The 17,282-nt window shown below is 44.4% G+C and overlaps 1 protein-coding gene across 1 annotated transcript in view; it reads left to right on the top strand.

The window, feature by feature from the left end:
- The window catches only part of DNHD1 (dynein heavy chain domain 1), a 79,369-nt gene that overhangs the window by 41,654 nt on the left and 20,433 nt on the right, over positions 1–17,282 (top strand). The window contains 10 exon segments of the mRNA XM_072725312.1: positions 3,947–4,074; positions 4,173–4,365; positions 4,767–4,861; positions 5,382–5,589; positions 7,175–7,300; positions 7,615–7,712; positions 7,815–10,686; positions 10,898–11,075; positions 11,246–11,438; positions 11,679–11,967. Coding sequence (XP_072581413.1) covers positions 3,947–4,074; positions 4,173–4,365; positions 4,767–4,861; positions 5,382–5,589; positions 7,175–7,300; positions 7,615–7,712; positions 7,815–10,686; positions 10,898–11,075; positions 11,246–11,438; positions 11,679–11,967 — 4,380 coding nt within the window.

Here is a 17,282-nt window from a genome sequence, read left to right as displayed (position 1 = left end):
TTTATGGGTCTGTTTCTGCTTTTTGTTTGATTATTCAGTGGTTTTGGTTTTTTAGATTCCATATATAAGTGAAATATGGTATTTGTCTTTATCTGACTTATTTCACTTAGCGTAATACCCTCTAAGTCCATCCATGTTGTCACATTACTATTTTTAGAAATATCACATCTTTTCATTTTTTTCATTCTTAAGTGGCTATAATATTTCTTTTGAGTATTTTTTCTAAGAAGGAAGTTTGAGGTGTTAAAAATTTTAAGCTCTTTATGCCTAGAATGACTTTATAAGGTCCTTATATCACAGCTTGGCTAAATATTGCATTCTGGAGTCACAAAATTTTTTCTCCAACCTGCATCATTGCCTTCTGATAGTTGGCACTATGGGCAAATATGATACCAATCTAATTTTTTTCCTGGCTAGGTAATCTGTTCATTAGTTATTTGATAATGGTTCTTATTATATTTTCTCTGGTTTCCTTCCAGAATTCATACTTATATGTTGGATTTTCTGGAACTCTTCTCCATTTCTTTAATCTTCATCATTATTCATTCCTTTATTCTGAATTCTGGAGAAAAATCATGAGCTGATCTTATAAACTTCTACTCTCTGTAATTTCCATTGCATTTAAAAATGTACACATGTATGTATTTAAGATTTTATTTATTTATTCATGAAAGACACAGAGACAGAGGCAGAGACATAGGCAGAGAGAGAAGCAGGCTTCCTATGGGAGCCTGATGTGGACTCAATCCCAGGACTCCCGGATCATGTCCTGAGCCGGAAGGCAGACACTAAACCACTGAGCCACCCAGGCGTCCCATGCACACATATTGTTTGTGTATGCATGCTTATATGCATGTGTATATGTACATGAATGTGTGTATATGTGTATATAAACCTGAGTAGATCTTAGTTGCTAAGATCATTGCTTACTAGGGCTCCTCAGAGAGTGGATGATTCCAGGACTACCACAGGATAGATATAAGATAAGCCTAGGATATTTTTTTAATCCAGAAAGTAAGAGAGTAATAAATTCCTTTAGTAAGTGATGGGAGCATGTCACAAGGACACAGAAGGGATGTCAACTGGCCAAATCTGGGACAGTTTGAGCACCAAAGTACAAAGTAAACTATTGGAAAAATAGGAATATATGAGTTTATTATCCATGCTAATAATAAATAAATACATAAATCAATGAGGGAGAAATGAGGACTTGCACTTAGAGTAGAATGGCAGGAGTCAGCTGGTAAATGGGGAAAGAGAAAATCTGGAGGGAAAAATCATCATTTTGTAAACATTCTGGTAAATATTGAATCAGGTAAGGATCATCAGTGGATGTCAAATCTGAGGGCAGATTTGATGAGGAGTAGAACATTTGCACATTCTTAGAGATTTCCTACAGAGACTACTTATTAGTTGGAAGGGAGGAGAAAAAAAACTAGCAATTATTTAGTGGGGAAATTGGGCAACATTTTGACCAGGTGATCAAAGGTTAACATCACCAATGAGGGAGAGATGGAAATCATGTTCCTCCAAGACATGGTACCCAGAAGACACAATACCTATTCAGTAGTCCAGCTGAGAATGTATAACTTCAGTTGTGAAGAAAATCAGGAAAGCACAACATTATGAACTTTCTGCTAACAAAAAAAGGAGAAGGGGGTCTATTAAATAGATATTAAAAATATCTATTAGAAAATATAAAGGATGTGAAGATTGTTCTAGATGAAAGACGTTAAAGAGACATGACAAGTGAATGTGGTACTTGATCTTGGACGGATACTATACTTGAGGGGAAAAATGCTATATAGGACATTATTAGGTCAACTGATAACATTGGAAAGGACTGTATTAAAGTATATCAATGTAATATATATCCCTGTTCTTAGTAAATACACATCTGAGTGTTTGGGGATAAACAGGGCCATGAAATATGTAATTTATCTTTAAATAGTTCAGAAAAGAATTATGTGTTTGTGTATACATATGCCCATACACACACAGAGCATGTAAACACAAATGATAAAGAGAATGGGCAAAATGTTAGCAAAAGGTGAATCTGAAGAAATGATATGTAGATATTCTTTTTACTGCTTTTGCTTGCAACTTAAAAAAATTTGAAATCACGTAGTGTCTGGGTGTCTCAGTCAGTTAAGTGTTGGACTCTTGATTTTGGCTCGAATCATGATCTCAGGGTTGTGAGACTGAGCTCTTTGTCAGGTTCTGCATTCAGTGTGGAATTTGCTTAAGATTCTCTCCCTCTGCCACTCCCCTCATCCCCTCCACTCCCATGGTCTCTTTCTCAAAAAAAAAAAAAAAAAAATTGAAATCACTTCCAAATAAAAAGTTTTAAAATGCAGTGGAATTTACTGTGTAGATACTACAGCAAATGTCTGTCAGAGGATATTTGCTATTAATCCTCAAGATTGTCTTTCTCATGTTTCTGGAGATATAGTGCCTGTTCTTTCTTACAAAGGAAGTTCTTCACTTGTCCAGTATTTGATGTTGAGACAACTGCTATCAAAGATTATATGAGTCTCTAGTCAGATCTTTTGAGTTTAGACAAAGGAAGATTGGAAGAGTTTAAAATTACGTTTTTGTTTTTTTTGTTTTTTTTTTTTTTTTTTGGTCAGATGAGAGCTCTGATAGCCTGATAGTGATTCTAAGCCTCTCAGTATTCTGATCTCCACAATGGATGATGCTTACACATGTAAGATGCATAATTCCCAGCATTTGGGTGTTATCATTTTTTCTCTCAAGAAAGTATATTAGAATTCAAATGAATGAGAATGACAATTTTACTGCAATATCCTTGAATCTTGTCTGATGTCTCTTAAGTAAGTTACAAACCTCAATACTATCATAATTATGATTATTTTAAAAGATTTATTTGAAAGGGAGAGCATATACCTGTGTGGGGGTGGGGTGGGAGCAGAGGGAGAGATACCCCAAGCAGACTCCCCACTGAGTGTGGAGCTGACACAGAGCTCCATCTCACTACTGATGAAATCATGACCTGAGCCGAAACCAAGAGTTGGACACCCAACCAACTGAGCCACCTAGGTGCCTTCTCAGTACTATAATTATTAACTGCAAATTACATTTGACACCTGTCTCACAACTGAATATAAATTATTAGTCAAGAATTAATGCAGCAGCTTATGAGATGAAAGGAGGGAATAATGACAAGAAATACGCAAAATAGGAAAGTGTCACCATTTATCCTTTATGGTCCTCTATGGGACAAATCATTTTCATATGCCTCTCACTGGACTTATTCATCTAACATATTTGTTGAGTGCCTATACTGTGCACTGGGCTTGCAGTATATCAATGGGCAGATAACAAATCACCTGCCCTCACAGGCCCAACATTGTAGCTGGAAGAGAAAGACAACAAATGGTAAACGTAAAATACAACCAAATTATGGAGTATTTTAGAAAGTGACAGGTGGCATAGAAAAAAAGAATAGAGCAGGTGAGAGGTGTTGAGAATGCCAGAGAGGGTAGATAGTTTGTAAAGGCTTGGGCTACACAGGCCTCAAGCAGAAGGACTTGAATTTGGTGAGGGAATGAAGTATATGATTCTCTGAGGAAGAGTGTTCCAGAAATAATGAACTGCAAGTCAGAGGCCCTCAGCAGGAGGGAGCATGCCTGGTGCGCCGAGAAACTGGAGAGAGCCTGGTGTGGCTGGAGCGGAGTCAGTGAGATGGAGGCTAACAGAAGAAGAACCCTTCTCTTGTGCTGCCATCACATTTTCCCAGATAGTCTTTCCTTGGAAAAACTGTATTTGGATGGTCTCCACCTACATTGGACTGAACAATTTTGGCTACCCCACCCCTGGCACTTTGAAGACCTTCATTTTGGCCATTAGGAGCTCTTGACTGACCACTCCCCATCATGCCCCTTCTCCACACACAGCTCAGGCTTCAACCAACCCTATCCCACAGGGGACGAGAGTCCTGTGCCCTTGCCAGTCTGTGGGACCCGTCCGATTGTGCAGCAGCAGCGCATCTGGCACCTGTACCGAGTCATCTCTGAAAACATCAGCGAATGGAAGTGCATGGCTTTTGCCAAGGTGCTGACGCCCTTCCTTGGAGTTCCTGCCTGAGGGTGGAGTCTGTGGGGACAGGTGGGGAAGGGTCTCCAGCTGACAGTGAGCCTTTTTCCCTACAGTTCAGCATGACTATGGCCCAGGAGAAGACCGATGGCTGGCTGACAGAGGCAGCCCGGATGAGTACAACCCTGGGGCTGCACAGCCCAGTTCTGCTGCACTGCATGCGCATGCTGGAGGAGTTTCGCAGCTACCTGCCATTACTGACCAAGCTCGGCAGCCTCCAACTCCAGAACTTCCAAGCCCTTCTTCAAGGTGTGTTTTGGGTAGAGTCAGGGAGGGGAAGGGAAGGACTTGGGGGTTAGAACAGTGTAGCACCTGGATTCCCTGCTGCTGCTGGAGGCAACACCTGTCCTCCCTGGATTCCTCCTTGTCTTACCCCCACAGGGACTAACATTTCTAGTCTCCTGCACCATCATGTGGGTCCTCTCTGCTGACTTGGACTAGACTAAGGCTAGAGTCTTTGCTCTGGGCTCTGTGTTGTGCTCTGGACCCTACATTCTGGATTCTTAGCTCTATGTTGTACTTTCAGATCTGCTGTCTAGGAGCTGGGCTGGGCTGGGCTGGGCTCAGGGTTGCAGATCTGGGACTCTGGGATATAGACTGGACTCTGCCATACACTGGGTGTTGCTCTGACTTCTCCCCTTTACCTCCAGCCCTAGGGCTAGGCAGTCTCCACAACATGGAACTCCTAACACTGGGCCAGCTGCTCAGTTGTCCGCTGCTGGAATTTGCAGATCGAATCAATCAGGTGGGGCCCTAAGGAGTTGGTCAAAGCCCAGAACCTATTTGCTAAGCTCTAATAGATCCAGTTAAGTCCCAGCAGCCCCTTGTGACAGGGGACCGAGGATACTGGCTTATGGGTGGGAAGGTGGGAGGTTGAGTTTGCTGTCCTGTTTGGAGGGTGTGGGCAATCTGATGGGTGGTTTCAGACGCTGACTGAGTGTGTGCCCCACCCCCAGAAAGAATTGAGTGGCAGCCCCAAAGTTTTGGGCACACAGGACAGCAGATGTTCCCTGTACACCTGCCCTGTTCCAACTTGAACTGGTTAAGGTAGTGTCTCCTTAGCTGAAACCTTGCAAAAGAGTGAGTTTCAAGGCAGCAGCTTTAGGTCAAAGTATGCTGCTGCTGACCTGTCTGAAGCCAAGTGGGCCTGCTCTCCATCTCTGACACTTCCACTCCCCTGAGCCTTGGCCTTTGAGTCCCAGCTTCAAGGCTAGCCCCTGAGCCATTATCAGCCAGGGCTGGCTCCTGAGACCCAGCTGTTCCAGATCTGGCAGTGTGAAAATGAAAGAGTCCATGCCCAAGAAACCCTCCGGCAGCTGCAGCGGGGCTGGGAGACACGCCAGCTGCGACTGATCAACTTCATCCTGCACGTGCCCTATGAGCCCCCAGCATCGGAGCGCTCCAAGAAGCACGAGGTCCGCAGCCCCCAGTGGGAGGTGGTGAGCCAGGACAGCGGCACCTTCGTCCTCTCAGGTGAGAGCCAGCCATTGGGGCCCAGTGATAGCCCACTGCCAGGGGCCAAATTCATCCACCATGTCCACCAAGCGCTGTGGAGCTTCTCCAGCTAGCGGCCCATCCTTATCGGGCAGCAGGAGACCTCAGTCTGTCCTGAGACAGTGTCTTCCATGAAGCTTCTTTTAAGTCTTGATCTAGGGAGCTCCCTGCTCCCTCCCTCCTGCCCAACACCTGGCCTCTTCAGCAAAGGTCCTCCCCTTTCTGGGTGTACTGAGCAGTAGTACCTCATGGTCACGTCTTTCCATTTTCTAGTGCTCTTTCCTCTAGATTGCATCCTGCTGTCTGATCTTTTTGCCCCACTCATTCACTCTTCTGTCATTCCTACATCAAGCTTCCCTGCCTTCTTTGAGCCAAACGCAGGAGATGCTGAGGTTCACAGGCAAAAGTCCTGTCCTCAGGAGCTCCCCAGTCCAGTGAGAGAGGACAATGGAATAGAGATGAGTGCATGATGGAGAATCTACTGAAGGCAGTAGAATCTCAGAAACAGGACCAGCTTCAAAGGACCAAGGAGAGTCAAGAGGAATCTTCCCTTCCCATAGGCAAAGTCCTCATGTTGACTCCCAAACTCCCAAAGGAGTTTGCCAAACTTACAGGGAGAGGAGGGCATTCCAGGCAGAGGGAACAGCACAAGCCCAGCCACTTGAGATGGTACAGTTAGGGAATTGCCAGTAGAGGAGAAATTCTCTCACCCAACTCACTTGAAACCCGACTGGCAAATTCAAAGTTAGTTAATAGGGAGATCATAAAAGATGATATATACATATTTTACTTTAGCTTAAACATACAAACATACATTTATTTACTAACCTTTTAGCCTAAAGACAAGAGCTTTACTTTGATTTGCAGGCAACTAATACAAGTTCCTCGCTGCTTTTCTTGCATTAATGCAACGTCTACTGTTCCCGCTTTCAGTTTCTATAAAGTCGAGCAGTGATGAAGACACTTGTGATGTTGCTGGAGTCCAGAATTTTTCTAGATTTTATTATAATTTCCCATTTTTTAAAAATTGGCTGGCTTATACCTAATTTAATACCATGTTTTTATCACTCACCTTTACTGAAGGCTTTCCATTGTTTCCATAGAATCAGCAACTCTTGAGGTGCCTGGGTGGCTCAGTTGCCTAAGCATCTGCTTTCAGCTCAGGTTGTGATCTCAGGGTCCTGGGATCAAGCCCTGCATTATCGGCTTCCCTGCTCAGTGGGCAGTCTGCTTCTCCCTCTCCCTCTGCCCCTCTCCTCTGCTCATGCTCACTCTCTCTCTCTGTTTCAAATAAATAAAATATTTTAAAATATTTTTAAAAAGAACTAGCAACATATTTCAGTGGTTAACATTAGATTAAATTGTGTAACTACGATTATAACTTACTGAATAGGCTTGTAAACACACTCTGATTCTAGGTGAGCATATTTTTCAACTAGCAGAAAAAAATATGTTTGGGTCTTCTAGAGAATACCTGGGAACTGTGAGTTTCAGTGTAATTTGGGTAATAGTAACCCCTGCCCTTGCCCCATCTGACTACTAGCTCAGGAATCCACTTCCTTAGATTACAGCAGCCTGCAGGATTCTATCCAGGAAAGTCTTCAGATGTTGTTCAAGATCCTGGCCATCCAAAAGTCAGGAGACTTAAACAAAATAGCTTTGGAGTGGGTGACCATCATGCATAGCTTGAGTGAGTATAGGCCTCTAAGCTGGGGGAATGGATGGGACCTGAGGTGGAATGGCCTGGAGGTTTGGGGTGAGAGGTGGGGGTTGGGTAGGGGAAGATCAGAACAGAGTGAAGATCTCCTTCAGAGCCACTTCCTGGGCTCAGATGACCAGGTGAAAGTTTATTCACGGTGAAAGTTTGCTGTTTTCCAAACAAGGTCCCTGGGTCCTACTGAGTATTTTTTGGGGGGGCACCCTGAGAGGTCAGGCCCAGCTGGACCCCTTTTTAGAAGCTAGAACCCCAGTCTCCCTCCAGTGTTCCTCTGGCTGCTCATACAGGTGCTCTGCTGAAGGTGTGGGTGATTTTTCAGCAGAAGTGGATTTTTCTGAATAAAGTTCTGCACGAGATGAAGATTGAGTTTCCGAATCCTGACCTGGTAGGGAAGAAGGGTGAGGCAGGTGGACAAGGGCTACTGCATAATGGGGCTCAGGGTAAGGAGGGAGAGCTGACTTAACTCTTATCCCCTCTCTTACCGCAGAACTCCCGGTTCAAGGCCATGGATGATCAGTATCGGACCCTGATGTTGATCTCTGTAGGTGACCCCTTGGTTCTGTCACTTATAGTGCCGAGTGTCAAACGGAGCCCTCTTTTCCAAGGCCAGCAGCTGCAACAACTGCTGCAAGCAGGCTCAGTGGAGCTGGAGGGCATCATTATGGCTCTGAAGAGTGTGCTCTATCGGGTGTGTACTCATTTCCCCCGCCTCTTCTTCCTCAGTGATAGTGAGCTGGTGGCACTGCTGGCTTCCCCACTGGAGTCGTGTGAGGCCCAGCTGTGGGTACGACGCTGCTTTCCTCATGTGCATGCTGTGAGCTTCAAGTCCAGCCCAACCGATAGAAACACAGATGACCGAGAGTCAAGCCCAAACACATCCACTCAGATGGAGGCAGTAGCAGTGCTTGGGGCAGGTGGGGAGGAGGTGAAGCTGCCGGTGTCCATTCCTCTGCATCCAGATCTCCCCAAATGGCTGGCCTTTCTGGAGAATTGCCTGCGTTTGGCACTGGTGCACATGTTGCAGGACTGTGTGGCATCCCGTCTTGCTCTGGGCCCATCCCTAGATGAGACCTTCAAGCAGCTGCCCCAGAAAGGCCAGCTGCCCCCACAGCTATATGTCCACCACTGGCTCGACCTAGTCCAGGCCTTCCCATGGCAGTGTGTGCTGGTGGCAGAGGAAGTGGTATGGTGGGCGGAGATGGAGGAGACTCTGCTTGAGGGGAGGACCCTGGCCATGGTCCCCATGCATGTGTGCAAGCTTGAGGCACTGGTACATTTTATACGGGCCCAGAGGGCCTCCCAGGGTGAGCAGCCCCTGCCTTCTGTCCGCCAGACCAGCCTGCTCAGTGCCCTGCTGGTCATGGCAGTGACTCACCGAGATATAGCACAGCTGCTGCAGGAGCAGCAGGTCAGTGATCTGAGAGATTTCCACTGGGCTCGCCAACTCAAATACCACCTGGGTTCACCTGACGTCATCCCCCAGAGCCCTCTGCAGAGTCTCAAGACTATTGCATCTACTGAGACTTCTCCATCGCCAGCTGCATGTTGGATAGACGTGCTAGGCCGGTCCTTCCTGTACAATTATGAGTACCTGGGTCCCAGACTAGGGTCTCTGCCCAGCCTGCTGCCCGAGCGGCCAGCCCTGGTACTGTTATTAGCCTTGGAGGAGGTAGCCTGTGGAACTCTACTGGGTCCTGATGGAGTGGGCAAGGCAGCCATGGTGAAGAGCCTGGCACAGGCCCTGGGGCGCCAGCTGGTGACGATGCCTTGCCTGCCTCAGATAGAGGCCCAAAGTCTGAGCAACTACCTGAATGGTGCCTTGCAGGGTGGTGCCTGGCTGCTGTTGGAAGCAGCTCAACGCCTGCCCCTTGGCTTGCTCTCTGCCCTGGGCCAGCGCCTAGCTGAACTGCAACACCTCTATGCTCCACTGTATCAGGAAGCCTCCAGGAGCACCAGCACTGTCGACCCCACGCAACCCCAGCTCCTCGGCAGTGGCTTATTTGAGAAACATCATGTATATATACGCCTTGGCTATGGTTCTCTCCTGACGCTGCGTTCCCTGAGCCCTGCTGTGCCTGCCAACCTGCACTTGCTACTGCGGCCTGTGGCATTGACACTGCCTGACCTGCAACAAGTGGCAGAGCTGACCCTACTGGGTGCAGGAATGCGGGATGCCTCCCGCATGGCTTCCCGCCTATCTAAATTCTTCTCCCTAGAGCGTGAGCTGGTGGCTGCACCTCTGCCTTGCCGCCTGCCACTGCTCAAGCAGGTACTAGAAGACATGATACAGGATTTAAATGCGACCAAGGACGAGTCCAAGTCCCTAGCTGTGATCGAGGAGGCTGCCCTACTGCGAGCTCTGCTACGTTCACCACTGTTCAGCATCCTCAAGGGTACCCATCTGCACAACCTCCAAGAGCTGCTCTGTGGGCTCTTCCCTAATGCCAGACAGGTGCTGGCGGAGCCTGTAGCACATACACCGAGGAAGCCACTGCTGCTGGAGGAACTGCAGCAGATAGGCCTCCATCCCAGCCCTGAAATTTTGGGATCCCTGGAGCAGCTGAGACAGGCTCTGGGCCAAGCTCTGGGGGTTTTGCTCCTGGGACCTGCAGGCAGTGGCAAGACCACTTGTTGGCACAGCTTATTTAAGATCCAGAATCGGCTGGCAGCCAGGGAGGACACCTCAACCCAGGGCTGCCAGCCTGTGGAGATCACACACCTGTATCCCAATGTCCTCAGCCCCCAGGAATTCCTGGGATGGCTAGAAGGTCCCTGCTGGCACCATGGCATCTTCCCTAGGCTGCTTCGTACACCCAGTCCGTGTCAGACTGTGGGCCCAAAGGAGCCACCACAGGAATCAGGTGGGATCCAGCACTGGATAATATGTGACGGGGTTGCCAATGCCGCTTGGATGGACTCCATCACTTGCCTCCTGGGCGAAGTCCCCCAGCTCAGCCTCCCCAATGGTCAACAGATAGCACGACCCCCAGGTACTTTTCTCCTGATGGAGGTGGGAGATGTAACAGGCATGTCTCCCGCAGTGGTGGGCCAGTGTGCCCTAGTCTGGTGTGGTGGGGAGCAGACTTGGAAGGATATGCTTAGTGTCCTGATGGCAGCCCTGCCCCATGAGTACCACCTGCAGCTCCAGACAGTCACTGAGCTCAACCACCTGGCTGAAGTGCTGGTGCCAGCAACATTCGGATTCCTCACCCACCAGGGTGCCAGCTCCCTGCTGCAGGTACATGGGCAGCAGGCCATTTGCCCAGGCGTGGCTGAAGTCACCAGCCTGGCCCGTGTCTTACGTTGTCTTCTTGACCCCCACCTACGCATAGATGAGAAGGAGAAGGCACATATCTCAGGTGAAGGGAAGGGAAAATAAGGGATGGTTTGGAGAGAAGGCGCTTTAAAGACAGCTGGCATATAGCCAGCACCTACAGCATGGCTTCTTTGGTGGATTTGGGCCTGGGGATTGAAAGTTGACAGTGACAGAGCCAGTGTCTATGTCTTCCCTCACCCCCATCCCACTTTTTCCTACCTCGGCTCCTATTCTGACCATCGTGACCTTTGCAGAGGACCTCAGCTTTAGTGATCCTATGGCCCAAAGCTGCAAGTCCTCCAAAAGCAGCTCTCTGAACCTGCCTCAGGTTGACAGTGATGATGTACCTAATCAGCGCAAGGAGCACTTGCTGGCTGTCAGCAGCTTTCTTTTTGCATTGATCTGGGGCTTTGGAGCCCACCTTCCCTCCAGGTATCTGCGGAGGTGGGGGTGGGTGATACAGGAGGGCTGAGATGGACTGGCACATGGAAGTTAAAAGCCAGGTGACATCACTGTCGGGGGAGGATGGAATTGTGTGAGTGTGTCACAAATGCAACTGTTGTAACTGTCTGACATTTTTGCCTGTACATCCATCTGAACAGGCTCTGGCCCCTCTTTGATACCTTCTTGAGAGATTCTATTAGTTGCCTCTCCGACTACCCTGAGCCACCACCTTCAGCCTTGGTGTTTGATCTACATGTATGCCCTGAGACTGGGACTCTGGTCCCCTTCACTGGCCATTACCTGGGCAGCCGCATCAGGGGAACTCTGGGCACATTTAGCCCTTCTTTACAGGTGTGAAGACAGCGGGGCAGCAGATGGGGTCAGGGCTCAAGGAGATATCCTGGGGAAATCCATGTTCTAGGCCCACCTGAGGCCCACCTGCTCCCATTCTTTGATATGTTTTCACAATCATAAGAATATGTGAAGCGCTCTGCAAGTGCAGCTCTAAAACAAAACCCCTAGACTTTGCTTTCAGCTAGATTACTGTCCTAAACTGGCACTGCCCCAGTAAGCCCTGCTCCTGTCCTACAGACTGAACGGCTCTTATATGTGGTGGACCTGCTTCTGTCAGAGGGACATCCAGTGATGCTGGCTGGAGAGGCAGCAACAGGGAAGTCCACCTTTGTGGAGATGCTAGTGGAGCCACATCATTCTTACACGTGCAGCCCCATCCACTCTGCCTTCACTCCCCTCCACCTTCGCCTGCTGCTGAGTCAAGGGGTCCAGGGCCAACCACAAGCTGCCCCACGGCCTGGGCAGCACCCAGATTCTAAAGGCTCTCTCCTCTTCCTGCTGGAGGATCTGCACCTGGCTGCTTCTGGTAAGGAGCTGAATAGAGGGAAAGACAGAGTCATTGTGATCTCTTGAGACTGTAAAATCTCAAGCAATATTTACTGACTCCCAATTAGACACCTACAGACCAAATCTCAGCATCCCATTCTTAATATCTTTTCATTGTACATATGCTCCCGAACAATCCTACTCCTCTCATGGCTTTATCCACCATCTCTGTGCTTTGACTGCTAAATCTTTATCCCCAGGCCAAGCTTTTCTTCTAAGCACTAGACCTGCTTATCCAACTACTTACTGTATATCTCTACCTTGTTGTCCCATTGGCACTTCAGATTCAACTGTGAACTCATCATCTTACCCCTAAACCCTGCTCCTGTCCTCTGAGTCACTAGTACAACCATCTATCCAGTCACATAAGCCAGAAATCTTGTTGACATCTCCCCATTTCTTACCAAAGTCCTTTCACCATGTTTCTCAATTTGGCATTCCAAATCTCTCTCAAATCTTTCCACTTATTTCCATTCCATCTTCCCTGGTTCAGACAGTCATTAACTGGAACATCAGTGAATTCTCTTGCAAGGTTCCTTGCAGTGAGGCTTTCTTCTCTAGGCTCTTACACTCTGTACTCTAACTGAACTCAACTATGTACAGGCATTCAGTAAGTCAAGCTCTCTCTAGCTTCTGGGATTGCTGTCCTCTCTGTCTTCCCTACTCTACTAATCTGGCAAAGTCTTTGTTCTTTACAAATAATCTTAGTATCTTCTCCAGAAAACCTGAGCCTTAGGTTAGATACTCATCTTGTGTTCTGTACAAAGATCTGTGACAACCATGGTTCTACTATTATATATTTGTTGATCCTTTCCATGATACTCTGAGCTTCATGAGAAGAGAGATTTGTCTTATTCATTTTGATTGACTCAACAGGAAGTAAGTGCTCAGTAAGAGTTTGTAGAAGCAAAAATTAGAAAGGAAAGGAGAAGTTGTGAAAAAGTTTGGGATATTGAAGTTTAAAGTTTCTCAAGTGGTGGGCTTCTAGATAATGACAGGTTTGAATATGGCCATAGGAATGGGCAGAAATGAAGTATAGGTACAGGATAATGAAGTCAAGGAAGTCAGTGGATTAAAGCATTAGCTGGATTGTCCAGTTAAACACAAGTCTTTTATGGGATGTAGAAAACTTGAATCAGGATATACGTACTTAATAATAGTAGGTACAATTAATTGAGGACTATGTTCTACATGCTTTATCTAGGTCATCTTTAGTGTTCATAAAAGCCTAGTAAGATGGAGATTTGTTATGATCATTTCAGAGATGAAGAAATGAAATATTTTATAACTTGTCCAAAACACTTTAGTCAGTAAAGTGTCAGAACCAAGATTAAAATTTAGGTCTGCTTAGCACCTTTAAAACATGTAATTTTCTACAACTATGTGATTTGGGCCTTTCAGTGCATTTGCACAAATAATCAGATTGTCAGTGGAAAATAGAAAGGGTGAATTCAGATCTGTGAATAGCAGCTGAGAAGAGATTTCAACAGGAAGGTTGCAAACATTGTAAGCAGTGTTGTGAAATGGCAGTGTTACACAGCTGGCAGTGTAAAAGATATCCCAGGGTGACAGCCACCAAAACATCTAGTATAAAATTAAAAATTAATAAACATACAACAAAACAAAAAACTGTGACCCACTATCTAGAGAAAACAGTCAAATAAAAACTGACTTTGAAATGTTTTAGAAGTAGAATCTAGCAAATATTTACAGCAGCTATTACAGCTAATTATAAAAGTACTAAGCTACTTAAAGAAAAATATGATCTTAATGAATAAACACATAGTAATCTCTGCAAAGAAATGAAAACTATTAAAAATAACTAAACAGAAATTTTAGAACTGGAAAATGTAATAACTGAAATGAAAAATTCACTGCATGTTTTAATAGATTGAAGATAACAAAAGAGTCAGCGAATCCTGAAGAACAGAAATATACTGAATATGAATAGAGCTTCATACACACACACACACACACACACACAGACACACACACACACACACCAGGAGTTCCAAAAGAAAAGGAGAGAGAATAGGGCAGATCCACCCTTGGGAGCAGTGAGTAAAAATTATACTATTATAAGGTTCTTACACTCATGAAATGTGAAATAGGAAGTGGGAAAGGTCAGGTATTAAGTGTGAAGTGGCACAATATTGCTTATAATTATCAATATATTGAGGAGGCATATTATAATCCTAGAAAAATCACTAAATAATATTAACAAAGTATAATTTTAAAAATATATTTTAAATGTAAAAATACTTCTTATATAAAAGGAATCAGAAAATGAACAATAGAGGAATTAAAAATAAAAGACGATTAGAAGACAAATGGCAACATGATGTGGGGACACCTGGGTGGCTCAGCAGTTGAGCATTTGCCTTCAGCTCAGGGTGTGATCCTGGAGTCCCGAGATTGAGTCCCACATCAGGCTCCCTGCATGGAGCCTGCTTCTCCCTCTGCCTACGTCTCTGCCTCTCTGTGTCTCTCATGAATAAATAAATAAAATCTAAAAACAAAACAAAACAAAACAAAAAACCCGGCAATATGATGGACTTTATTTTTTTTAAGATTTTTATTTATTTGAGAGAGAGAGCATGCACAAGTGGGGGGAGGGGCAGAGAGAGAAACAAACTCCCCACTGAGTAGGGAGCCTGATTTGGGGCTCCATCCCATGACTCTGAGATCATGACTAAGCCAAAGGCAGACATTTCTGACTGCCAACCCAGGTGCCCAGAATGATGGGTTTTAAACCAACCATATGAATAATGACATTAAATGGAAAGTCCTAAGCACTCCAAAAAGTCCTTCAAGACAAAAGGTATTACCAGAGATAGAGAACTGGACATCTCCTAATTAAAAGATTTAATTGAAAAAAACCCACAAAAGTCCTAAATGTATATGTACCTGAAACAGCTTAAAACTATATAAAGAAAAAAATGGATAGAAATTAGAAATAGCAAGACCAAAAATCATAGTAGGAGATTGAACATTCCTCTCAATAATTGATAGGAGAGAGGAAATAAGGATATAGATCTACATACTACTATCAACTGTTACAGAACATCATAGTCACCAACTACAAAATGCACTTTCTTTTCAGGTGTACATGGAACATTCTCCAAGACTGTTGATATGCTGGGCTATAAAATAGTCTCAAGAAATTGCAAAGGGTTAAATTTTATAGAATATTTTCTCTGACAACAATAAAACTCAACGACAATAAACCTAGAAAATTCCCAAATTCTTTGAAATTAACACACTTCTAGAGGTGCTGGATGCCTTAGTTAAGCGTCCAACTCTTGATTTCAGGTCATGAACTCAGGGTCCTGAGATTGAGCCCCCATTAGGCTTTGTGCTGGGCATGGAGACTGCATAAGATTTTCTCTCTCCCTCTCCCTTTGTGCCCTACACCCACTCTCACTCACTCTAAAAAATAAAGTAAAATACACTTCTAAATAACTCAACCATTCCAGAAACTACATGATAAATTCAAAAATATTTTGAGCTTAATAATAATGAAAACAAAATGTTATCAAAATCTGTGGACTGTAGCTTAAGCAGTATATCCCCAGAATGCAAAGTTGACTCAACATTCAAAAATCACTATAATTCATGACATTAACAGAATGAGGAAAAGTGTAGGATCATCTAAGTAGATAAGAGAAAGCACTTGATAAAATTCAACACTATTCATGGTAACGTTCAACAAACTAGGAATAGAAGGGAGCCTATTAAAACCTACAGCTAAATAAATAAATAAATAAATAAATAAATAAATAAACCTACAGCTACTTACTTAATTGGTGAAATATCACACATTTTCAAAGATCAGTCACAAGGCAACAATGTCCACTTTCACTGCTTCTATTCAATATTGCAGCAGAGACCCACATCAATGCAATAAGAAAAAGAAATAAAAGCCTTTAAAATTGGAAAAGACAAAGTAATACTGTCTCTACTGGCATACAACATGATTTTCTACATAGAGAATCCTAAGGTAACAACAATAACAAAAAACAACCCTACGAAACTGCTAAAAGTGAATTTAATTTAGCAGGGTCAGGGTATCTGGGTGGCTCAGTCAGTTAAGCATCTGCTTTCGGCTCAGGTCATGATCCTGGGGTCCTGGAATTGAGCCCTGCATTGGGCTCGCTGCTCAGTGGGGAGTCTGTTTCTCCCTCTCACTCTGCCCCTTCCCCACCTTGTGTGCTCTCTCTCTTTCTCAAATAAATAAAATCTTTAAAAAATAATTTAGCAGGGTCATAGGATGCAAAGTCAATCTATGAAATCATTAGTATTTCTATAACCTAGTAACAACATTTTATTTTTATTTTTTAAAGATTTTATTTATTTATTCATGAGAGGCACATAGGGAGAGAGGCAGAGACTTAGGGAGAGAGCCTGATGTGGGACTCAATCCCAAGACCCCAGGATCATCCCCAGAGTCACAGGCAGACTCTCAACTGCTGAGCCACCCAGGCGCTCCCTAGTAACACAATTTTAAAATACAGTTTAAGATATCATCTGAAAGCTTAGAATATTTAGGAATAAACTTATTAGAGATATACACTGAAAATTACTAAATTTTGCTAAGATAAAGGAGACTCAAATTAATGGAGAGATATACCATGTTCATGGGTCAGAGGAGTCAATATCATTAAGGTGCTTACTCTCCCCAACGGATGTATAGATTCAATGCAATGTCAATCTAAACCTGAGAAGGTTGGTTTTTGTTTATTTTGTAGAAAATTACAGGATTGATAAACTCATTATGAGACTTATGGAAACACAAAAGGCCTAGAAGAGCCAAGACAACTTTGAAAAAGAAGAACAATGTGGAAGGGCTTACAGTAGTTATTTTAAAGGCTTATTATACAGCTATAGTAATCAAGAGAGTGGGGTATTGGTATAAGGACATAGATATAGACAGACTAATGGAAAAGAGAACCTGATATATGATATATGATGATATATGGTCAATTGGTTTTCAACAGTTGTGTCAAGATAATTCAGTGGGGGAAAAGATAGTCCTTTCAATGAATGGTGTTGAAACAACTACCTATCTATGGGGAAAAAAGGGAACCTTGAATTCTACCCCATGATATACACAAAAATTAATTATAAATCAATTAAAGGTCTAAATGTAAAAGCTAAAATTATAAAACTTAACAACAAAATGTTACAGAAAAATCCGTGTGACCTTAGTTAAAAGCAATGATTTCTTAGGACACAAAAATTGGATTTTAGGGAAATTAAAAACCTATGCCCTTCAAAAGACACTGTTAAGGAAAT

The sequence above is a fragment of the Vulpes vulpes genome, chromosome 11 (genome assembly GCF_048418805.1).
Source record: "Vulpes vulpes isolate BD-2025 chromosome 11, VulVul3, whole genome shotgun sequence".
In the NCBI taxonomy this organism is placed as follows: domain Eukaryota; kingdom Metazoa; phylum Chordata; class Mammalia; order Carnivora; family Canidae; genus Vulpes; species Vulpes vulpes.
The sequence above is the reverse complement of the archived record's forward strand: the minus strand, read 5'-3'. Positions and strand labels throughout refer to the sequence as shown.